General features: G+C 55.7%; 1 protein-coding gene across 1 annotated transcript in view; it reads left to right on the plus strand.

The window, feature by feature from the left end:
- LOC119107030 (TOX high mobility group box family member 3-like) overlaps window positions 1-25,229 on the plus strand; it is a 38,663-nt gene that overhangs the window by 3,563 nt on the left and 9,871 nt on the right. Inside the window, 4 exon segments of the mRNA XM_037230383.1 lie at window positions 770-868; window positions 9,907-10,013; window positions 16,663-16,813; window positions 19,230-19,340. Of these exon segments, the coding sequence (XP_037086278.1) occupies window positions 770-868; window positions 9,907-10,013; window positions 16,663-16,813; window positions 19,230-19,340 (468 nt within the window).

Raw genomic sequence — 25,229 nt, forward strand, 5'->3', positions numbered from 1 at the left:
AGGCCAGCTGACCTTTGTGATCGGCGATTACCCCGGACGTGACCACGGTTCGCTCCCGGCGAACCGACGGCCTGTGATAGATACCCCGTCAGTCAGCGGTCTGCCGCCCACGCCCGCGACTCAAACAGCCGTGCCATCGCCACCTGGCCTGTTCACCGCCGACATCACTAACACCCCCGAAGTTCACCTCCTCGGCGTCGCACCTGCGCCGCGACGTCTCGGTCCAGCGGGCGGTGGCTGGGCTCTGATTGGGCCGCTCTGGTGCCCCGGGCGCCGTTCAGCTGACGCGGCGTCGGCTGGTCGTCCCGAGGGAGCCCCCGGCAGGCGGCTCCGGCCGAGTTGTGACCGCCATCGCCCGAGGCGCCGGGCCGCGACGGCCCCCTGGCCGCAAATACGCGCCGCGGAGACCGTCTCATCGGCAATTAGCGGGCGGATTTGCTAACAGGTGGGGCGGGCTCGTGCCGCGAGCCCGACAGATTGGCGGCCGGTTAGAACGTCGCCCGGGGCGTCCCCGCCCCGTCCCTGGGGCGGGAGTGGGGCAGGCCGACGGTGGCGGCGGCGGCGGGCGCGCGGCGGTGGATCCGACGCGCTGGGCCCGGCGTGCCGTGAATCTGTCGAACGGTGGGAGGTCATCGTTCGACGGTCGATGGGTGGGCCAGCCGGCGGGCATTGTCCATTGATCATGCACGCGCGCGCGCGGCGCCGGTGTGTGGCAATGTCCCCCGGCGCTACCGCGGCTGCCCGCTGACACGGCCGTCCCCGCCCGCAGACGTATCAGACGCCCAGCCTCGGCGACGAAGAGTTTGACCTGCCGCCGCTGCTGTCGGAGGGCGCCGGCCAGCAGAACAACATGTACCCCACCATGGAGGTGAGGTCTACGGCACGCGGCGAGGTCCGAAGGGAGTGGTGGGTGCTGTGTTCCGCATGCGTCTGTCTGTCCATCCAGATGTATGAATGTGAACAGCTGCGTCATCACATATTCATTTTGGCGTGCTGTGTTTGAACTGGCGCATGGACGACACGTAAATGCCAAATGAGGAAATTTTACTACTGCATGACAGAAACATATCTTCAAGAGTTTCCTTCTCGTTGCGTTCTTGAACTGGCGGATGGACGGCATGTGAAAACCGCGCGGGCAAAGTGACCAGTGCATAACGATACAATGTCCAAGACTTCCGTTCTCATTGCTGGTTTGATTTGCATAAACACCGCCCGCCCGCCCTCATTCTGCCCCTACTTTGTCCCCGACGCACGTGACTTGTCCGCTTAGCGCCTGTGGCCGAGAGCGGAGTGCCTAGCTCACTTTGGGTGGTAACGGCTTTGTCGGGTCACGTGCCACCGTGCAGCGACCTGCTGATCCTTGCACCCATTTGTGGAGGTGGTTGTGCAAACGTGAGGAGCTGGTGGACGATTAGGATATCCTGACAACGGAGTGATGCGCCCCAGTTCTCCGTGAAGTAATGCGCTATTTACTCTCGAGGATGAAGGGATTCATATGCTGCGACCGGCGTCGTTTATTTCGTAACGGGGTTAATCGGTCCGTTTTCATTCGGACGGGCCATTGTGGAGCAATACTCGGCCGCTGTTTTCCCGATGTGCTCCGCGCGCACATCGCTCAAATAATTGTTCTCAGACATGGCAGCGTTGTCGGCTGTTAAATTTTACGGCGACCCTAAGCTAATCAGCCGGTTATAAATGAGCTGGGGTGTGTGTTGAGTGGGGGGGGGGGAGGGGAGGGGACCGAGTGCGGTTTGCTGCGGTGTCGGGCGGTTGTGTTTGACTACAGTTGGGATACAGACGCAGATGCGTTTATTAGGCACCTCCATTCGATGAGTCTTATGGCGACCACGTCAACACATGAAAGATAATGCAGGATGCAGTTCATGGTTCAGCCACTCTGGGCGCATTTGAACCTCATACGAGAAAAGTAATTATGATTTCCACCCACGATGAAAAAGCCGAGATGGCGCGGGAAATTAGCAACGCAGGATCACAGCCCCTGAAACCCCGCTCTATGAACAGGGCGGAGCGAGACGCTGTCTTACTTCCGATATCAGGCCATTCCAAGTGCGCGCGGCGCGGTAGAGAAAACTACGAAGGGCGAATTTTGTTCGTATTCTGGGTGGCGGCAGCCCAGTGGTGGCGAGCGGTGGTGGCTGTTTTTTATGGCATGGCTTGGGGTCGATCGGTACCACTCGACTGGCTGCCATTGCAATAACAGTTGATTGGTCTTTGATCTGATACCATCCTCATTGCGACATATTGTGCTGGTGAAGGGCTATCCGTTTGAGCATCTCTCATGCAATGTATCGTTTGAAAAGTCGTCCCGTTTGGAAACAGTTCGGGAAGCTATGGCTGTTGTCCGTTTGTTATTCATTAGGGTTTCCTGAGGTTTTTACCGTCCCAGAGGTCCTTGAACAAGATTCCGTTCCCTTCTAGTGAGCTGACAATGGCTGTTCTTGGAAGGTCTCTTTTTGCTGGCGGCCCTACGAGGTATTAGCGTGTAATCCGAGACAGGAATGTACATGATAAGTCGTTTAATGTTATCCTTGAATGTTGGATTGAACATACTTTCTGGTTGCAAGTTTTCCTGGCTGTTTTTTATTGACCTCCTTCTTGCTGATCTCTGCATCCTCTTGTTGATTTTAGTTTGTTGTGCTGTTTGCCCATTCGTTTGGTTACATTTTCGCAATTAAAAGGCGCCTTCTGCTTCAAGGAGAGGTAAGTCCATTATAGTGCATGCCCGTTCAAAAACTTCGACCTTTGAAGTGGAAGGCGGTGGTAAAGGTGGTAAAAACGGGATTAAGAACTCCAGAGAGAAGTACATTGTAGTGCATGCCCATTCAGAAACTTTGATCTTTGGAGTTCTTCATCCCGTTTTTACCACCTCGTCCCTTAAGTTTCATGTTTGGTTTTCAAAATTGTTTGGAATCCATCTAATTTTCAGAACGTATGAATGCAGCTGCCACTTAAATTGTCACCACTAGCAGTTAGGTGCAGAAACCTTTATCATAAGCATATAAACATGTTATATCTGCTAGCAGGGTTGGCATTTCAGCTTGCTGAAAAGGAAGTGTATCAGTTCCAGGTTTTTTACTGTTAAGAACCGCTTAACATAGGTATATGATAGCAGAAACTAACATGTCGAATGTACCTCCCTTGAATGGTTTATGATCAGACTTTGGCAATGTATTGCTTACTTTAAGTCAGTAAATTAAAAACAGCGTATTTAATCATAGCAACACGTTACAGATGTTGTGTGTCGCTGGCTGAATTTAGAGCCTGTGCTCTGTGACCATTCGCCAACAGGTTATATGTCATACGTCGTGACCATTTGCCAACAGGTTATATGTCATACGCCGTGACCATTCGCCAACAAGTTGTGTGCCATACGCCATGCAGGAATGTTGATTTTGAAATCAGTTGCAAGATGTTACGCATTTCGACATCTATTTGTTTAGATGTCAGTGATAAATATGTGCATGAAAGAAGTTTGCACGTAAAATGAGGTTTTAAGAGCTCTCTTTGTACCTGGTTGATAAAGCATGCATTGCGTGCTTGCATGCACGTGCATATGCATGCATGTGTATTTGCGACGTAACAGCCATCATGCATTTTTAATGCCCAGCGAACGTGTTCCGTGATCATATTTTTGTTAGCGCGGTCCCGCCATGCCAATCCAGCATGTTTAATTATTTCTAATTGATTCAAGCCGTTTTTCGGCATCTCAGTAGCGAATCACTATGTTTGCAGCACATCAGCTCGGGTCATTTTCAAAGAATTTCTTCTAAAAGTAGTTCATGACAGCCGTTTGCATTCGGTCCGAGCGGGCTGTCAGGAACTGTGTGAGCAGGTTGCCGCATACCCGGCCGGAACTGTGCTTGCCAGCTTTGCACCTCGCTCCGACGTCGGCTTGTCTGGAGCCGAGATCGATGCCCAGGCCTTCGACGCGGCCGTGCGTCCTGCGGGTACGACAGTGCCGGGCAGTGCTGCGCGTGTGCGTGCGCGTGCACCGACCGTGCACGGCTCCTTTCACCGGGAGAGGCGGCCCGGCCGGTGGCGGTCGTGTCGCAAGGGTCGTGCACAACCGCCGCTATGGTAATGAGCGCGTTTGGGGTCGCGCCGCGGCGCGCCGCTTCCGGCTTCTGTCGGCCGAGGTCGGACTGGGACAGCTGAGGTACTCAGGGAGGATTGGGACAGCTGAGGTACTCAGGGAGGATTGAGACAGCTGAGGTACTCAGGGAGGATTGGGACAGCTGAGGTACTCAGGGAGGATTGGGACAGCTGAGGTACTCGGGGAGGATTGGGACAGCTGAGGTACTCAGGGAGGATTGGGACAGCTGAGATACTCAGGGAGGATTGGGACAGCTGAGGTACTCGGGGAGGGTTGGGACAGCTGAGGTACTCGGGGAGGATTGGGACAGCTGAGGTACTCAGGGAGGATTGGGACAGCTGAGGTACTCAGGGAGGATTGGGACAGCTGAGGTACTCGGGGAGGATTGGGACAGCTGAGGTACTCAGGGAGGATTGGGACAGCTGAGGTACTCAGGGAGGATTGGGACAGCTGAGATACTCAGGGAGGATTGGGACAGCTGAGGTACTCAGGGAGGATTGGGACAGCTGAGATACACAGGGAGGATTGGGACAGCTGAGATACTCAGGGAGGATTGGAACAGCTGAGGTACTCAGGGAGGATTGGGACAGCTGAGGTACTCAGGGAGGATTGGGACAGCTGAGATACTCAGGGAGGATTGGGACAGCTGAGATACTCAGGAAGGATTGGGACAGCTGAGATACTCAGGGAGGATTCAGGCAGCTGAGATGTGGGACAGCTGAGATACCGAGGTCGGATTGGGACAGCTGAGATACTCGGGGAGGATTGGAACAGCTGAGATTCTGAGGGAGAATTGGGACAGCTGAGATACTCAGGGAGGATTGGTGAGGCGTTAAGGCTTGTCACATCTTAGCATGCATTCAGCAATGATTAAGGCATAAGAGTGTACGCGATTAATGACTGTTTTGAGTTTTATCAGTTGGCATTGATGTAGGGGAATTTTATCGAATCAGAAATGCAGTCCTTATTCCTCGCACTATATGGTTGTTGTCGCCTATCGAATTACGGCGTCCGCACCATGCGTCTGCTGGCGTAGTGGGTGGACGGTCGTGATTGAACGGGGGCGCGAAAAGTCCATATAAAAACGCATCTTGTGAAGCGAAGCCAAACATTTGCGCAGCATTCAAGTGCTTTTAAAGTCAGACGGAAGACTGCTTTGAGCGACGTGACGTCGGCCTCTCGTGACGTCACTGCTGGCCTCTCGTGACGTCACTGCTGTGTGTTTCCTGTCGTCATTCGAGATGAACCGGAAACAAAAGAAACTCAGGACCAATCGTCTTAAGGCTCGGAAAATAGCTCCGGCTCTCATGTCAACATTATGCCGATCTTACCTCAGTGTGCCTCGATCCGGCTGCCGGTGTTCATAACTATCCGTGGGTGGGAATCCCGACCATTCCGCGGACGGGAATCCCGGCCGCTCCCTGTCGTAACCCCCCCTCCTGGATAGTGTTCCACATCGGACGGTCCGTCGGGTGCGCAATGCCTCTGCCAAGCCAGCTTACCCGTGCGGGGAGGCCCCGAGCTGCGCCGCCAACCCGCCGCCACTACACGCGCTGCTGCGCTTGGTGTCGTAGTTGCTGGGCAGTGTGAAGACCGCCTGCGCGACCGTCGCAAAGCTGGGTCGTCTGCAGAGCGTAGTTAGACAGGAAAATTCGCCCGCGGAAGAGCACCATTGAAAAGTCCCAGACCACCTGCAGTCGCCGTGACGTCATGCTGAGCTCAGCACGACAGATGCCGTGTCGCTCGACCGCTGCTGCCGGTATGCCAGTGCCTTGTACAGATTGCCGTGTCGCTCGACGGCTGCTGCCGGTATGCCGGCGTGCCTTCTAGAGATTGCCGTGTCGCTCGACGGCTGCTGCCGGTATGCCGGCGTGCCTTCTAGAGATTGCCGTGTCGCTCGACGGCTGCTGCCGGTATGCCGGCGTGCCTTCTAGAGATTGCCGTGTCGCTCGACCGCTGCTGCCGGTATGCCGGCGTGCCTTCTAGAGATTGCCGTGTCGCTCGACCGCTGCTGCCGGTATGCCGGCGTGCCTTCTACAGATTGCCGTGTCGCTCGACCGCTGCTGCCGGTATGCCAGTGCCTTGTACAGATTGCCGTGTCGCTCGACGGCTGCTGCCGGTATGCCGGCGCGCCTTCTAGAGATTGCCGTGTCGCTCGACGGCTGCTGCCGGTATGCCGGCGTGCCTTCTAGAGATTGCCGTGTCGCTCGACGGCTGCTGCCGGTATGCCGGCGTGCCTTCTAGAGATTGCCGTGTCGCTCGACCGCTGCTGCCGGTATGCCGGCGTGCCTTCTAGAGATTGCCGTGTCGCTCGACCGCTGCTGCCGGTATGCCGGCGTGCCTTCTACAGATTGCCGTGTCGCTCGACCGCTGCTGCCGGTATGCCGGCGTGCCTTCTACAGATTGCCGTGTCGCTCGACCGCTGCTGCCGGTATGCCGGCGTGCCTTCTACAGATTGCCGTGTCGCTCGACCGCTGCTGCCGGTATGCCGGCGTGCCTTCTACAGATTGCCGTGTCGCTCGACCGCTGCTGCCGGTATGCCGGCGTGCCTTCTACAGATTGCCGTGTCGCTCGACCGCTGCTGCCGGTATGCCGGCGTGCCTTCTACAGATTGCCGTGTCGCTCGACCGCTGCTGCCGGTATGCCGGCGTGCCTTCTACAGATTGCCGTGTCGCTCGACCGCTGCTGCCGGTATGCCGGCGTGCCTTCTACAGATTGCCGTGTCGTTCGACCGCTGCTGCCAGTATGCCGGCGTGCCTTCTTTTCCATGTCGCACTCCGCCGGGGTTTGGGCTCCACTTGGCGTTTATGCGACCAGAACGAATCGGAGGCGCCAGAGGCACAGGTCGACCTGAGCCCAATCGGAGGCACCAGAGGCACAGGTCGACCTGAGCCTAATCAGAGGCGCCATAGACACAGGTCGACCTGAGCCAATAGGAGGCGCCAGAGGCATGGGTCGACCTAAGCCCAATCGGAGAAGCCAGAGGTATAGGTCGGCGTTCGTCTCACTCATGGATGTTTCTGCTTTGTCAACCGACCGGGGTGTGCATGAATGTAATAACCCTGGCTGTTCGTTGGACGTGAACCTCCAATCAACATTATTATCATTGTTGAAACAGTGACCTAGTCCCTGGAATTCGACGCCATGTTGGTATTTAAAGAGTGCCTTTCCCGAATTGACGGTGGGAGTTACTGTTGAGCCCTTTCCGGATTGCATCCAGCTGCTTCCGATTCGCTACGGCAACGATGCTACAGTCCACGATGTGGTGTTTCGTTTTGCCGTCAATCGGCAGCTAGCGTGTAGAGCTGTGCTGGTTTGCGTGGTCCGCATTTTTGTTCCCATAATGATGACGCCTTGAATTCGACTGTGGAGCCCGATTGAACTGGCAGTTAACTGCCTCAGTGTACTGGAGCAACGGTGTTGTTGCTCACGCTGTTGCTCTAGCAGGTCATGCCTGCAATCAACCCAGTTCACTGAAGCACTGTTCACGTTGGACTGCGGTGCCAAATGCCTCAAGATCTGCCCTAGTTTGCTGGGACAATGCTCAGTCTCGTCCCGGTTCACTTGGACAGCGTTGTCGTTTCCCAGTTCACGGGTCAATGCCCCGACCTGTCCTAGTTCACTGGGACAACGCCCTGGACTGCTTCAGTTCACCGGGACGGTGGTCTGACCCGCCTCCGGTTACTGAGACATGTTTTAACCCGCTCCAACCCTCCGGGGAAACGTTCCGGCCTGTCTCTCCTGCAGCGTCCCGGCGCGCCAGAACATCCCGCGTCCGTGCGTTCGAACTGTGGCCGGTTAGCCCGTCGTCCTCGGGGTGAGCACCGTCCGCTCGGCCGCTGCCCAGGCGGCCGAGCGGCGTCCTTGACCTCAGAGGGCATGCTGCTGCATCGAACGGTCGCCTCCGGATCCGATCCGGTGACCTCCACAGCGACGGCGGCTCTGGGTGCCTCCCCGTGCGAACGTCGTGCCCCGGATCCGATCCGGTGACCTCCTCGGCGACGTCCGCACTGACGCCTTCTCGTGCGGGCGTCGTGTCTCGGGATCCGATCCGGTGACCTCCTCGGCGACGTCCGCACGGGTGCCTCCCCGTGCAGACGTCGTGCCTCCGGATCCGATCCAGTGACCCCCTCGGCGACGTCCGCACGGATGCCTCCCCATGCGGACGATCGGTGGCGGGCACTGTCGCTGCCGCCATTCCGCCGTGAAAGTGGCGCCTTGATGTGGTAGCGTGTGCCGCGCGCGGCAAGCGCTCGGGCAGTGTCGCCACGGCGTGTTCTGCTGCGAAAACTGAGTGCCCGGACATGGGCTTATCTCGGTCGAGGGATGTAGATAAAGAGCGGAGTTGGGATTATCTTTCCCGGTTTCGGAGGAAGCAGGATGCGGGCGGTGTTGGGTTCATTCTTTGTTTGCAGTGGAGGCTGAGTGCTGGAGCTTTGATCAATCCCTATGTTCGCTCTGGAGTCTGGTGTAAGATCTTTCATCTTTCTCTTTGACGATATATGCGGCAATTTTGGGTAATTTGTCGGACTGCTAAGGCCGTGTCACCGCATTCCCGTATGCCAGTCAGATCAGGATGTTGAACAACTCAAACCATCCATAAACATTTGATTCGCCGGGAAGGAGTGGTTGCTTACGGAATGTGACTTTTCCTGTATCAACGGACATGTAACCTTTGTTCTGGCAAGAACTCCAGGAAAATCACTTCATTTGTTGCTTGGACGAACGAATCCACAGTCATGACTAAGTCCTTCCGCCACGGTCAGTGATCATTGCCACCGCTTGCTGATCGCATATAAGAACTACGGCCTAATTTCAGTCAATCGCAAGCATCCATACGGGAGCTTAGCTAGTTCCGACTCCAGTCACAGTCGTCTTTGTTGGTGGACTGAACAAGGCACTGCACTTTTGATACACTGGAATGAATGCCGCCTTTTACTGCATACATTTTGTAGATGTGTGGCAGATGTTGGGTTCATCCCGGGCCTTATGCTTGATGAGGACCGACCGCGATAGGGCACCCCTGCCAGCCCGACGGGCGCCGCGTCAGTGCCGTCGCTTCCGACGCCGTGGCTCCCGACGGCAACGATGCGCGGCGCTAGGCCAACCAGCCGCTTCAACTTCACAACTCTCTGGCTATATGACCAAAGTTATCATGATTTGTAACGGATTGAGCCGGTCGACGCGTCCCGGTCCGCGAAGGTGCCCGCCCGACAATGAATACTATAGCAGGCGACAGCGGCGCGGGGACGCTTCGGCTCCCCACTCGATGGCTCTGGCGCGGCCCTCCACGGTTCTGGGGAGGCCTCCCGCGGTGCACTCCTGTAGCAACGCTCCTGTGGAGCCCTCCCACGGCGCGCTGCTGGGGCAACTCTCCTGAGGAGGCCCCCCCCCCGCGGCGCGCTCCGGTAGCAAGGCTCCTGAGAGTCCTCCTGCGGCGCCCTCCTGTAGCAGCGGTCCTTTGGCTCCGCTGAGGGGTCCTGTCGGCGAGGAGGCCCAGACGCGGATCGATCCGGTTTCGCCAGCTGTTGAGACGTCGAAATTGTTACCGAGTGTGGGGATTTCTGCGGCGCGGCGAAGTTTGTTTTCTGTTGAGTTGTTGTTGGAGTCGAGTTCTAGCTCGTCAAACAAAGCTTAGACTCAGGACGCCGAAAACTACGGCGTTCTCCGCCCCGAATGCTGCCACAGATCGATCCATAACGCCCTGGAGGCGGGCATTCCAACAGCTGCATTCTCCTGACCACGCGGCATGAAACAGTACCTGCCGCCAGTCACATCCGTCCGTTTTTCAGATGTCAGCGCCCATGACGTCAACGGTGGACACGATGACGTCAGTGGGGTACCAACATCACAATCACCAGCCGGCTCAGCACCACCCCATGTTCTATCGACTGGACAGGCAAGTCACTGCACTCGGCCGCGCCTCCTGGCTGAGTTATGTCGCTCGTGGGCAGAGCAATCCTTTTGAAGGTGTCTTATTTGCAGCTAGAGAGGCGACTTGAGTCTTCTGGCCACTGTCAGACGGCTTAATGCAATGACGGGATTATGACGCAATCGCCTCGGTAGATGGCGCCGACTTGTATCGATTTATACTTGCTTGTTGCCTGCAGTTTCGCTGTAAGCTTTTACCATCCGCTGTAAGTAATGGCTCATTTTTCTTTAGTACCTTCAGTACAATGGGATGGTTCTTTTCATAAAGATGTGCTCGCTCGGAAATCCCGGGCGGACAGGGCTGTCGAATGGACTCGCGGAAACTTCTAACGGTCCAACTGCGGTGAATTGTAAGCTTCCCACTAAACCGGCGGCGAAATGTTGCAATTCAGCGGGTTATCAAGAAGCAAACTTTAGTTCTTGTATATAATTTATCATGTAAAGTTAAGCGAACATCGCGGAAGTAATGCCTCTAAATGGGCCCCGACTTTCTGGCGACGTTGGCGGAAAGTCAGGGGACCGTTTCTATGACATCAGCTGTTTGTCACGCTCCCACCGTGTGCCGACTGACGCTGATGATTAAGCTAAGTGCTTTGTAAGGTTGGCTGTCTATGTTTTTCACAAACCAACACGGGATCGATAGTATACGGGTAAGCGTAAAATGACCCTTGAGCTATTCAGGATTCATTGTCTGGTGCCTGGTGTGGCGATGAATAATGTAGTTTGTGAAATGTACATTAAATCATTGCATATTCAATGTGCAGCCATTAACTAGGGAACATAATCATCTAAGCTGAGTCTGCACTGTCGACTGCTGTCTGTAAAAACCCACGGCAGGGCGCAGAGCGCGCATAATTTACTAACACAGACATTACCCATGCAAAAGGCGCTGCCTTCGACCAACCCAGCCCGTCGTGGGGTAGACGTGGCGGCCGACTCAGTCGGCTTATTCGCTCACGCAAAGCGCGCCGCCCCTGCCGTTCGCGCCGTCCATGCGTCACACAAATACGCGTCGACCGGACGGATTTAGTGGTCGCCGATTACTGCGTTTGAGCAACTAACGCAGACCGGGGTAACGACGTGCAATTAATTTGCGTTCTGACGGCCTGTCGTCACGAGACGCGCCGCGCCGGCAGCGGCTAAGTGCCGGAATTACGGCCGGACCTCAGGCGACCCCGTCAGGGGCCCGACCCGACCCGACCCGACCCGACGTGACGTGACCCGACCCGGCCCGGCCCAGCCCGATCCGACCCGACCCGAAATTGTTTGCAAATGCTCCGAAACGACTCAAAATGATCCTGCATGATCCTTAGCAACCGACTGTGACCCCGGATGATACTGGGCGACCAACTGCGACCCCGGATGATCCAGGACGGCCTGGGATGTCTAGCAGCTACTCACACCAGCGCTGGCCACTGATTGGCCCGGGCTTGCGTAAGTGATCCGGGTCAGCCAACGGACCAAAAGAACCCAGACCGGACCACAGCCAACTTGCAGCGACTACGAGGGGTTCAAAAGACCCGGAATAACGCGTTTTACCGGATCGATGCAATTGCATAATGTAATTCTGCAATATGCAGCTTACGTCGGCGTTTTGAGGAAGAGTGTGGTCAGATGCCTGGTGCGGTGTGAGGAGTGTGATTGTCGGCGTTTTGAAGAAGAACATGGTCAGATGTCTGATATGGCGTAAAGAGTATGATTTTATGAGTGCTGTAAGGGGATGTAATATTCATACGTTCACACCATCCTTGCGTCCACTGGCATCAGCCGAGGTATTTTTACGATGCCGCATTGGACGTGACCTTTGGGCGCGCTGAATAGCGTTTGCTAAGTAAACTTGCCCTTCACACGCGCCAATGAATAGTTGATGACGACTTACGAAGTAAACGTGCTCCTTGTACATTCCAAGAAACAGTCACGCCAAAGGGAGGGTGACAGACCGTGCGGCTGACCTCGCCCAGCCGGGCCGCAGTCGACATCAACAAGCCCAGATACCATCTTTCCCGCATGAATTACATAATTGCGTACGCTCGAGTCACGGTACAATCCTGGCCGGTCGTACGGCAAGGCACGAGAGCGGCGAGCACTGTGGAGACGGATGAGCGGTCCAGCCGGCCTCGATGCCATCGCGACATACCGAGCGGGGGGAGGGGAAGGGTTGATTGGAAGGGGGTCGGATGGCCTGGACGCTGCTCTCCCCAGCCCCGGCGGAGCTCGCCGCTGGGACGCCCGGCCGGGGAGCGGCTTGATGAGCTGGGCTGGGCCCGCACCGCCAGGTGAACAGCCGCGTTACACCCGACAGAGGTCACGGCCCGGTGGACGCGCGGCGAGCTGGTCTGATGCATGTTCACTTCGGTGGGTGGTCGAGTGGACGCTTTGGGAGGAAGAGCGGCGGATATCCACCAGGGGGTGGCCGGGTAACTGACCATTTTCCATTCCTTCCAACGTGGACGCGTGAAGGCGACCATCCTTGTCCTCGTGACAGCGTCTTCACCCGGAGAGTCCCGCGCCGGGACAGCTGCCCCGTTGCGTGTGACGGCCGCGACGACCGTGCGGGCCGGACGGCGTCCGCAGCAGGCGACGGCTGCCGGCCTAAACGCCCGCTTGGGTGTTGCACATGGCCGTCACCTCCGCGGCGGCTGCGCCAGCTGACAACGCGACTCACTTTCTCCCCGCGGCGCTGCGCCGAGACTGTATCCGACCGCCTGTCGCGCGCACACGCACACAAACATTACTGACGAGCGTGCGAGCGCATACTGGCGTAACGGCTGGTTTTTGCAGCCAGCGCGCGCGCATCTCCGGTGACGCGCTGCGCCCGGGGCGCTGGCGTGTTTCACTCGTCATTACAGTATTGCACACACGCGTAATCGGCCCGACTGCTGGCGTAGGCCAAAACTGTCCCTATCGTCATGATCGTCATGCACTATTACACACCCGGGGGCCGTGTACATTGTAAGGGTTCGTGTCACATGCTGTAACATAAATGTTTTTACTGAGCGGAGTTGAGGGCAGCGGCCGTTTTGTGCCTCCTTGAGGTAACTGCTCTAGCTGGCACGACATCGGGTGAGTTGTTTCAAAAACCTGGCGTGGCAAATGCATGCTCAGTGGCAGAAATTCTCACTTAATTACAGTGGCGCATCGCGCACGGATTTGTCGGCTCAATTAATTTGTCTTTTGCAGTCTCTGGATGCCAAGTCTTGCTTGCCGCCGCAGCTTAGACCGTTGGCAGTTTGTCAGGAATGGTGCACGACTCTCCCTCCCCAAGCCCCCTAAACAATTCAGTGCCCCTGTCATTGCTGCGTAGCGTTCCCGCCGCCTCCCCCCCCCCCCCCCTCAAGCTACGCTGAATCCATCGTCGAACAACGCACTCAATGCTCAGTGTAGCCTGTATGGCCCTCCGCATTCATTTCAGCAGTCTATAGCATTCACGAGCGTGGCACATTTGCATGCATTGACAGTCGTGACACATTCGATATTTGCATGCATTTACAATGGTGGCAGCTGTCAGGTATGCATGCACGATATGGCGCGATTACCTGGAACATTGGCTAATATTGCATCACGCTCTGAAGTGGGCCTCAACGCTTGAAATACATGGGGCAACTGAATCGTCCGAGTCCTCTGTACGGCCACACAATGCCACCCCTCCCCCCCGCCACCCCCCACGGGAATGTCCATGCAGTCATTGGTTAAATTCCGCCCGGCGCTAATCGGTCCATGCCTTGTTCTGCGGCATGCAATCGGGGGGGGGGGGGGGGGGCTGGCGCCAGGCAGCGGCGCCGTGCCATTCAGCCCGTTGGTGCGTTTCTTGTCACTCAGACATGCGAGGGCAAGTAGCGCGTTCACCGCTCGTGGGCGTTTTCCATCTTTCCCCGCAAATGCCAGCCAACATATTCAGTGACACGGCGCTGGTTAGGTCGCGTTCTGCATAGTTTCTGAGATCCGGCTGGTACGGCGTGTCTAGTGGAGTCCTGCTGCCGGCGGTGCAGAGGGTCTGCGGGCGGCAAGCTCCGGCGGCCCCTCCCCACCCGTCTGACAGACGCAACAGCGGTGCACAATGGCCGACCTATCTGGTATTGATCTGTTGTATCACATCGAACAGCGTCGCCTCAGCGAGCCCGGCAGGCTCGCGCACGCCATGCCCGTCGCGCGATGGGTAAGAGGGGTTGTACGCCTCGGTGCACAGAGGCCCCGTCGCCCCCCTCCCCCCCATCCCTCAGTCTCTCTCACCCTCTCCCCTCTCACTCCCTCACCCCTCTCTCCCCTCTCCCTCCATTTTCCTACGTCACTCCCTCACACCCATCTCCTCTCTCTCCCTGTCTCTTTCATTTGACGTCCCTCCACCCCTGTCTGTCTCTTTGCCGGTTGGGGCCGGGCTCTCCGTTATCCCTTTCCCGTTATATCTCCGCTATCCCGTTTCATCCGCTTTGTAATGGTATCGCCAACCCTCTCTCCTTTTTCGTGTTTCCTCAATGTTTTATTTATTTCAGAGCCAGCAAACAGAGCATATTTGGCTGATGTATTGCACCTGGTACGCAATGGTAAAGGAGGATGAATGATGAAACGGAACCCGTGTTTTGCTCGCATAAATACCGACTCTGACGCAACCAGCTAACAGGACAAAGGACCGGTCGTGCCGCGCGGTGGAGCTGTGTTGTTTCGCTTAGTCGATGTCGTTTTATTGTTTCTGCCTAAATGCACACGAATTCACGTGAATGATCGTGTGATACTTTTTAAACCCAAAAGAGCGGATCATTCGGATTGTTGGCCACGCAGCGCAAAGGGAGTTTTGAATCGCAACGAATTCAAAAGACAGGTGTCGGGGCCTCACGGTGGGTAAAGGCAGACGCCATGTTCAAAACGAATTTTCACCGCCGCCTTTTCTGCGCCAGCAAATCATATGTTGTCGCTGCACACCGCCGAAAGATGCATTCAGCGCTCTAAACAGGTCAATTCAATCCAAGCCGGCGAATCAAAAGCGGACCAGATTGAATCGACGCCAGGGGCCGGGATCGGGGTGCGTCGCGTTCGTCTGTTCGCCGCCGTTGCGCGCCGCCAAAAATCGATCGTCTATGACGACGGCCTGAGCGACCCGCGACGACCCGCCTGCGTCGGGGTCGGCACCGGCGCCGGATCAGACCGCGTCGTCACCGACGCGGCTGGCGGCGCCGTGCGCGACGGGAGCTTTGCGGGATCCCGGGGCTGCGCCACGTTCGTCTTCATCTCGTGTGAAGGGCTCTTTGGGGCATCCTCGGATGCGGGTATTGAGAAGTCATTATCGATTTGGGGCCGCGGTGTCGCGTCGGCGGATCGGGGTTGTCAACCTCCGCGGTGCGCGGCTGGCACGCCGTCTTTTATCGAGCAGTTGCCTGCAGCACAGCGTCGGCAAACGTGTCCTCGTCGGTCGGGGATTAGCATTGCGCTGTCCAAAATGGCCGCCGCCGAGTGCGGCACCACTTTCATCCGAGCCATCTACGGGAAGCAATATACGTGGCTGCCAGGAAACGGTGACAAAGTGGGGCTGGCGGTATGCATTAGGCCCCTGGCGTGTTAAAATGTCAATTGTGTCAGCTGGCGCCGCTGGCGTGACGTTTTACATGTCGGCTGACGATTCAATGAGGTGGCCCCACCGCTAATGGGGGAAAGTGTTTCTGTTTTTGTTTTCAGACGGGCAGACAAAGACTGAGCTAAAAGCGGCTTTGCGCCGTCGGTCATTGGGGGCATCGGCCCCGTTTGCCGCTGGGATGAGATTGCACGGCTCAGGCGCCGTTTGCACGCGGCCGCCAGCTCCACGCGCTCGGCGTGTCCCAGTGACGTCAGCGCGGGCTCAGCACCTGAGCCGTTTCCGGGCCGTTGTGAGCCGGCTTCCGTTGTGTGGTGAAGAACGGCGCACGGCTGTGGTTGGCGAGGTGGGGCGTGCGCTATCGGCGTCGTTGCCGTGCCACGGCCAGAGCCGGCTCGCTGCGTCACATGAAACACCGCCTCGGCGTATTGTCTTGGAGCGTTGTGCTGGGAAAGGCATGCACAGCATGCGCGGGTCAGGCTGTCCTGGCATGCCTTTCGGCGTTAGGCTCATCCCCTGCCTGGTCAGCTTTTTGTGACCTTAGCTGTGATGAATGGAAATGCTCAGACACCTGCGCATACAGAGAACGCCTGGGGTACTTTCCATGCGCTAATGACACGTGGATCGTTTTTCTTCGCACCTATGAGGAGAAAGGAGATGGATGGGACAGGATCCGCATGACCCTGACGGAACCCTAGCCACGAGCCTGGGCTAGGACCACAGTGCCACCCCAGGCTCCTGTCCAGCTTTGCAGCGCTGCCAGCAGGACACGCGTAACCCCCCCCCCCCCCCCTGAGCGTGGCGGTTGGAGATCAGGGTCGTCGCGGCCCGACCCGCCGGCAGGACCGTGCGTCTGCTCGGACGCCTTGACCGACATCCGAGAGACTCTTAGATACACTGCTCTCGCGATAAGGAGCTGTCGGTACGCCTGATTATCAGCGCGAACGCGCGCCGTCAAGCTCCCTCCCCCTCGCGACAGTGACCGCGCCTGCTCCCACGCCCCCGCCGTGACCAGCGACAGCGTGCGGTGACGAACGCGTCGCTGCGCCGACAGGGAGCTGTACCAGCCGGGCGCGCCGGGCCTGCCGCCGCCGCAGCCGCCGCCGCCGCGGCCGTACCCGCCGGCCGCGCCGCAGCCGCACCCGGGCCTGTACGCGCCGCACGAGCTCATGCTGCACCACCGCGTGCGGCCGCCCATCTACCAGGCAAGTGTACGCTGTGCGCTGATGTGCTTGTGGTCCTGCGATCGCGAGCTGGTCAACGATGTTCAAGTCCCGTCCGCGCCTCTTTTTTTTATCCATTAATGGGTGGACATTTTATTGCATGTGTCTCGCCATTCGGTTTTCAGTTTTTTCTCTCTTGTTTTTGTGTCTTTTCTTTAGACGTCCCCGTATTCTCAACCTTTCAAGGGCTCCGGGGCTCAATCTACGCTTAAATTTCGTGGTTCATTCTTTCATATCATTTATGCTTTCTCCCTTTTGCCTCGTCATGCGTTGCCCCCATTCTGCCCGGACGATCGCTATCGCTGCATTGAACAGCCTCGGTGATATCCGTTTCCATTCAGCCACCTCGACCACCTGCCAGCGCGCTGTTAGCGTAGCGTCGCCCTTCCCAGTGGCGACAACCCTTGCCACCAGGACACGCTGGTGCCGCGTCGGCCCCGGCGGTGATGGTGGAGCGTTGCGCTCATTGGCCATTGCCGGGAGCTCCATTGTGTACAGCCGCGAGAGGCCCGTTGTCTGCTGTCTGCTGGCTGCTGCTGAGGCGCCAAAGAGCGGGCCACCTGGCTCTCGGCTCGGTTGTGCTCTCGACGCAACCTTGTGGGTTTCGTGCTTTCAAATGTTGTAACACTGAGCGGCTGGTGATTGGGTACGGGACTGACTGTGGTACATTAGGCTCGTTTTTAGCTGCCATACTGCCACGGGAACGGCTGACCATAGCCAAAGTTTCACGTTGTTGAATGGATAAGCTTTTTCTGGAATGTAGCTACATTAGCTGTTATGCTGTTAACGGCTGCATTGTTTGCCGCAACGAGCCAGGCTATCATCATTTCTTTCACCTGGAAATGACACCGTTGGTTTTTGTGAGGATGGTTGGCAGGGTCTTTCCGTTTTTCGATACGTTTTGTGTTTGCGAGACCACTGCCAGATCGACCGTTTGGCTGAGCACTGGTCGTTTATAATGTATTTAGTCCCGTCTGCCTGGTAATGCTAGCGATTGAGTTGGGATGAATTGCTTTCAGTCCGATTATTCTAAGGTGTGTGTCACTGAAGAAGCTTCGCGTTTTCAATGAAAAACGTATAAAATATATATGAACTGCAGTAACGGAGGCTGTGGATTTTCAGTGTAAAAGTGCATGTCCACCGGAAACGGATGGAAAGCTTCTGCTCGGCCGCTAAAGCGATTCAATGACGGCGACGCGCCTGTGTATCCTGAGCAATAATCATGATGTATTTCGCTCGAGATTCTCGGTAATCGTGTTAGCGAGCGTTATGGGCTCACGAATGTAGGCCGCTGTGGATGCGCCTGCATTACCAGGAATTAATCAGCGGGCGCATCATGGATGCTGTCCCTCACTTCACCAGGTGTTGGATAGTCCAGATTGCACCGTCATCCAGCGTAAGGTGTTCTTCAGCATTGTTTAATTACTAGCAGGCTGTTTCGTCTGTGGTAAGAAATTCACTGAGACAGTTAGATCTCATGTAATTGCAGGTCAGGCTATGCCAAGAGGATTTATGCTTTCCTTTGGTAGTTATGATTGTACCCATTGCTTCGGACAGGTTGGATGGTTAAAGTTTTCGCTGTTAACTGCCGCTCTTTTAAACTTCTGGCCCTAATGACGAAATGCAGATATGCAAACCTATCTGCATAAAATATGTCTGTCTAAGTTGTTAAACTAGTACATTTTTGATCATGCACTTATTGTCACGCCGCTACGAATGCTGAATCACACGGCTCACGCTGCCCTGAAGTTATGGATCTGCGCTCGGTAATAAGGGGTGGTGAAGCTATGCTGTAATGTGGGCAGCACGGACGGCCGTAACGTTGATAGCGCTTGACAGTGTTTGATGAGCTAAATTGCCGTCTTTTCGATTTATTTTCGCGGTGTAATTCGACTGTCTTAATGTGTTGACCAACTCGGAATTAAGAATTTCCACTCCCGCGATAGCTTGTACCAGTTACGCAATAGTTAAAGAATATTCCAGTGCTCAATTAACGCGCGGCTTCGTGGACAATCTCATTAATGTCCTGCTGCTTGTCCGAAATAACACGTGCGACACTTCCAATAATTGCAAGTAATTCACGACAAGAAATCAAATTACCAGGATGGTTATTTTTGTGTCGCCCGCGAGATCCAGATATGTAAGCTTGCTACTGTCGTGGCTTCCACGCCCTCGACAAAGAGCAGCTCAAGATTGCAATGTCGGGACAAGACCTACGGGTTAAGACGGAGCGATTGCCTGTATTGCGATTGCGATTGCCAATTGCCTGTAGATTGCCAATTGCCTGTAACCCGCAGTCAAGATAACGCTCCGAACACTGCGATCTCGGCGACCACGTGATTGGGCGTGAGGTGGTCGACGGTCGCACCGTTGCATCACGTGACGCGCGTGCCGGCAGGGTCACGGCCTGATGGGTCCTCCAGCCACCGGCTCACCAGGGCGGATCAACAACTCGCCGGGGCACACGACCAGCGAGGACAGCAGCGACGACTCGACCTCGCGCGCTCAGGTGAGGGTGACTCGACGACTCGACCTCGCGCGCTCAGGTGAGGATGACTCGACGACTCGACCTTCCTAGCTCAGATGGGGGGCGACTCGACGACTCGACCTCGCGCGCTCAGGTGAGGGTGACTCGACGAGTCGACCTTCCTAGCTCAGATGGGGGTGACTCGACGAGTCGACCTTCCTAGCCCAGATGAAGGACGACTCGACGACTCGACCTCGTGCGTTCAGGTGAGGGTGACTCGACGACTCGTCGTCAGGCTCAGGCTCGGGAACCAGCCCGTAGGCGAGGCGCGAGCCTTACGCACGCACACTCACACCCACGGATGCGCGTAGGCCTGACGTGACTGCCGGTTACGATGGTGGGTTGTGATTACTACATTGCGCGTTGGTCCCAGTGCGTCGCCTTAGACGCGCACTATCTAGCTTTTGCGGGATGGACGGTGATGGGCGAGCACCCCTGCAGTCTTGACCCTGGAAAGGTGGGATAACCCTGCACAATGCCAATCTTCCAAAACCGCTTAAAGCTTGATCCTCAGTTGCTCTGGCTTGAAAGGTCATCCTGAGAAGTGGCGACCCCTCCCCCTCCCCACCCACTCCCGTCCAGCTCCAGCGAACAAAGACGACGTGAATCCATCGCGCAAAGTTCGACCATGCTCTGAACCGGTAGAATGCGCAGCGACAGGCACGAGTCGGCGATCGCGATTGGTGGAGTGCGTTCTACCGGTGTGCGACAGGACGGGTTGTGAAACACCGCTGCGTTGCGCAACTCGCGCTGGTCGACATTTACCAGTGCGTTGATAAGACGTCTTGACGGGCGCTGGAACCGTCCCTGGGCGGTCTTGCGCGGCAGTTGTTTGGACGAGGCATTGATCCCTTCCTGTCACATGTTTTGTATATTTGTGTTAAGCACGCGTACAACTCGCGCCATTCCTCGCCTGACTGCTGTAGTCTGTTTCCCGGAAATGGTTTGGTGTGTATGCTTCTGTCATCTCCCTTTATAACTGTAATCACAACCGAATCTGCGCGGATCTGTTTCTTGCCGTACAAATAAGCTTAGGACATCCGCTAAGCACGCCAGTCGAGCAGAGCTATGTCCTCCTTAGATTATGGCATTCATTTTCCTGGAATGGTCCCGTCTCCGACATGGCTTTGGTTTTCTTGTTTTTCGTCGTAGACATGGGGTGGTGGGCCCACCCCGCTTCACTGCGGCGCCCTGTTTTGTGCCGCCAGTATTGACGTCTTCTGGGATTTGCGCAGTGCGCATACTTTTCGGAAACAAATCACCCGTCATATATTATTCTTATTCATTCAATCATGCTGGAGTCGGCTGCGGCTCGATAGAGCGGCTGGGCCGCGGCTTGTTTTCTTGTCGGACTGGCAACTTCTCTGTAAATGATACAGCGGAGACAGCCGGGCCTCGGAATCCGGCCGGATCGTGCTGGGCTGGGAGGCATTGATCGGGTGCGATATGAGGACCAGCTAACAGCGACTCGAGGAGCACCGCGAACTGGGGGGATGATGGCCGGCGGTAGGGCTAGAGGCGGCGCCAGTGTAACAGCGTAATGGCGTAAGCGTCGCTGAGAAGACCGTTAACATTTGAGTGTTCCAGCTGCGGGAAGATGTCTTCACGCGTGGCTGTTGTGAGTGTTGAGTCACTGATGAGGGCGCTGCCCGCAGCGTTTTGGTCCATCGTGTCCCTTTTGCCTTTTCCTTTTCACATCAACGGAAAGCGAGGTTTCTGTTGGTGGACGCATGACGTCCCTGTGGCATTAGCATTGTGTTCCCCTTCATGTGGCTGTTTTCCTTTATGAGTCCTCTTTCTACCGTCACTCTGCATACCTCTCTCCTTCCTTATCTTGATGTACCGATGAAAGGCCCGCGGTATGTAGGTCATCATGAATACCGTAGCGGGGTAATCGCCCCGGCCCTACAAAAACGGGCCATTCGAAGGAAGCGGCCAATGTAGTGCAAAGCTCCGTAATGCATCAGATGTACGTGGCGAATTTATTTATGGGGGCAGGACGGTCCCCGCACTGTTCTGCGTTTGATTCCGTTTGTTACCTTTGTATATTGGATGATACATGAATTTGCTTTATGTCGTCCGAATAGATAGTGGTGTTGGGGGATGGTGATGGTGGTGTATCTAATATAATGCATGCTTATTATACATGGCTAACTCCAAATTTCCTATCTATTTAGAAGATTCCTGTGTCATAAGCCGAACTATTCAATTTCCATGTATTCCCTTGCGTACATTATTTCTTTGTTTTTTAAGCCGTCTTGCGTCCTTACTGGACGAAACGTAAGCGTATCTGACGCACAACAGCGCGGGTGCGCGCAAACGTACGCACGAAACTGCGTACCATACGCGCACGTATATAAGCACACGCACGTTTGCACGCACGCACTCCTGCACGCACGCACGCTTGCACACACGCACGCACACACGCACGCACGCACGCACGCACGCACGCACGCACGCACGCATGCATGCACGCACGCACGCACGCACGCACGCGCGCACGCGCGCACGCACGAAGTGCCGAGCTACCGGCTTGCGCACGCGCGGTCCGGCAGCGGCCGCTGCGTCTTACCTGACAGCGGCGCTGCGGTCCGGTGCACAGTTCAGTGACCTTTCAAACATCGACCGCTCCAGATACAGCTGCCACGCTGGGTCGCCGGCTATCAGAAACTATCATGATCAGGGGGGGGAGTGGGGCGACTCCTTCGTCGTGTCGCCTCCGCGCCGGGCGCTCTTTGCACAGGAAGGAAACGGGCCAGGATATCCGTCTATTGAGTAAACGGACTGCGTGTTTGGGTTATCGGCCGGCGGGCGCGTTGTAACAGGGCGGGCCTCGTCATCGTCCCTTTGTTCCGCGTCACTGCTCGTGGGACCGTGACGTCTCTTCGCCTGGCCCCGGGGCAGATAAGCCACGCTGAGCGGGCGTGACGTGGACGTTTGCTGGCGCTGGTGCTGTGCTGACGACGCTGTGCGCTGTAGCACAGGCTGAAAGTGTGGCTTAGTACGTTTTAGACGTTCGCGTAGTTGGTGGCCGGTTCGAAACATTTGACATTATTTTAGTGCATTCGCTAGGTTTAATGTCTTGTAATGATCCGGCGCATGCGCGGACCTTTTCATTTTGGTCAGATACCCAGCCACCCGGCACATTCAACTCATTCGTAAGGCTTAGCAACCGATTCGCATGACTCGCTTCGCTCTGTACAAGGGCAACGAGTATTTCGAATCTGCTAGCAAACATGCTAAATTTTGCGAATGTGTCCTCTGTCTCTTTCTATGAGGGGGAGGGGGCGGGGGGCAGCTCGGTTTTGTCGGATTGATTGACACTATGCGCTTTGGCAAGTCGGTTGACAGACATGCGCTTTGGCAAGCGTGTCAAACGCGTGGAGTGTGTGGAATGGCTTGCTTCAAACTTCAAAGTCGTCCCAGCGGACGGCGGACGGCAAACTCGGCCGCATCAGAGCACTTGCCAGCGTTAAGATGCTTCCGAGACTATTATGAGCGAGGCCACGAGCCGAGCTAGTCTCGCTCTAACAGGGATGCAATCGTCAACTTAATCGTCCCCGCCCGTCCGTTAAGCCTTCTGTCGTCCGTTATCTGAGCTACCACCGGTGGAAACTTGATGCGGTTTTCGGCAGCAAAAAGTGATTTTTCAGATGTTGGGCAGTCTAGTTCACTTGCAAAGCTGTTGTTTGATCAGGCGCGGTTTTTCCTGAAGTGTTGCAGTTCGCACAAAAAAACAGCCACCTACTTTCCTTTGACATAAGAAACATAAAATTGTTTTATTGGAAAAGGGTCTGCCGCGGGTGACAAGCTGCTGTCTGCGCGAGTAGACAGCTGCTGTCTGCGCGGGTGGGCAGCTACTACGTGCGCTGGTGGACAGCGTATCTATATCTCGATGGCACCATTACCCCTGCACGGAGAAGGAAGGAAAATTGTGTGCGCCAAGGTGTGGTTCGATGCGTACAGCTGGCTATGCGCGCTCAGTGTTAACCATGGGGCCGTTCATTTTGGTTAGTTTAAGAAGTTGTGTAAGGTCTCGGCAACAAGAACGGAGATGTGAAAAAGACAATTACGCCGTACAGGCAAATGTGCCTTCTTTGTGTCAATATAAGTGACGTCAGCACTCTTACCCTAGTGCACTAATAATGGGCCGGAGGCAACTGATGCCTGCTTTTTCGAAAGCCGTCACTGGTCCAGCACTCTATGCGCTGACCAGGAGTCGCTGCCCCTAAAACCGCATAGACGGTTAGTCCGGGCTACTCTGACCAGAGACCAGCCAAACACTTGTGTGGGTTTAGAGCGCTGCGGTCGAAGTATGGTGCAGATCATTACAAACTCATTGATTTCGACAACTAGAGTTTCTGGGCCTGACCAGACCCACGCCCAGCCAGTGTTCTGGTAGTGCGATATTGGTAGGCGAACACTACGTTAGTAGACTGCTGCCTGCTAAACTCCCTTATCAGGAGAGACTTAAAACATAAAGACCCCACTAATGGCTCTTGTAGCCATCTGGCTTACTTAGCCTTGGTTTTGATGTCATCTGCAGGATTATTACTGGTGCATTTCACGGTTGCCTCACAAGTAATAGGATTTCGTACCTATTTATATGCTGGAAACACAGAAACAGGTGTCGGGCTTTCTTTCGTTTTGTTACAGTGTTCAAGGAGTGTATTAATTTGGTAAGGACTCTGCCTAAATACAGATCTTTTGTGCATTGAGTGTAACTTTAAAACCAATGCACGTTTTGGGTGTTTTTGAAATACGTATGTTAGCGCCATTGTTTGTAGGTTTTCCGCTAGTGTCCCGCTGCTTGCAAGTTGTCTTCCGTCACGTGCCGTATGCCCTGCGTTTTTGTTTACTGTGTCGCCGCTTGCGTGCACAAATTTAGAACAGCTTTACACTAACTTGTCGTGGCAGACTGTCAACGGAGAGGAACATGCTATGTGTTTATCGGTTGTTTCTCACAGTCGTGCTTGCCACGTCCCAATGTATTTACTGCGCATGTGGTACGTCCAGATAAAGCAGCAGGACAGCCGAATGTCCGTGCATACAGGCTTACATGAGGGACTATTGCTGTGGACAGTCATTTCGGGAAAGAGCTTTGGTGGTATTGTGTAGGGCTGTTGGGACACGATTTGTGGTTTTCCGAGCCTCTTGCGCTGGTAAGCTTTTGGAGAGGTTCCCCGTTCTCTGTGCAAGGAACCGGTCACGCCACCCCTTTACCGGGAATCTCGGCAGATGGGCTGTGGGTTGCCAAGCAGGTTTGGACCTCGGTATCCCTGGTGGGCTGTTAAATAGCAGCACCTGGTTGCTTGTACTGTTGCGGTGGGTATTTGTAATTTAACCGCGTGACCGTAAAGAATTCCCTTTAACAGGTGAGGGCATTGGAAACCAACAGGTCTTGTGGCAGAGCTGTAAAGCTGGCCTGGGGGTTTAACTGGTTCAACTTTAGCTAGAACAGGCACATGCCAAGTGGCGCTGATTCTTTTAGATGGTGCAGCCATGACGTCGCCCTGGTACGTTGAACTCTCCGATTACAGTCCTCAGAGCTACACTCAGCTCGCATACAACGCTTGGAGTGCCAAGAACTACACTCACTTCGCATATATCGCTTGGAGTGTCACAATAACAGTGTGACTGTGCTGTGCCCCGCAGCACCGGGGTCCCGGGGTGACTGTGCTGTGTCCCGCACTCTGTCCGAGAGCGCGGTCATGCTTTGGCCGGCTGTGCGCAGTGCTGTGACGGGCAGTCTTCTCGTACTGTTCCGTGGGGCCTAACCGTGCTGTGCGCTGCAGTCCTGTTGCGCTCTTCATACCAGCACATCGAGCTCTGCCCCCCCCCCCCCCCCCCCGTTCATCTGGACACCGCGTT

The sequence above is a fragment of the Pollicipes pollicipes genome, unplaced genomic scaffold (genome assembly GCF_011947565.3).
Source record: "Pollicipes pollicipes isolate AB1234 unplaced genomic scaffold, Ppol_2.1 Scaffold_6629;HRSCAF=7858_pilon_pilon_pilon, whole genome shotgun sequence".
Lineage (NCBI taxonomy): Eukaryota > Metazoa > Arthropoda > Thecostraca > Pollicipedomorpha > Pollicipedidae > Pollicipes > Pollicipes pollicipes.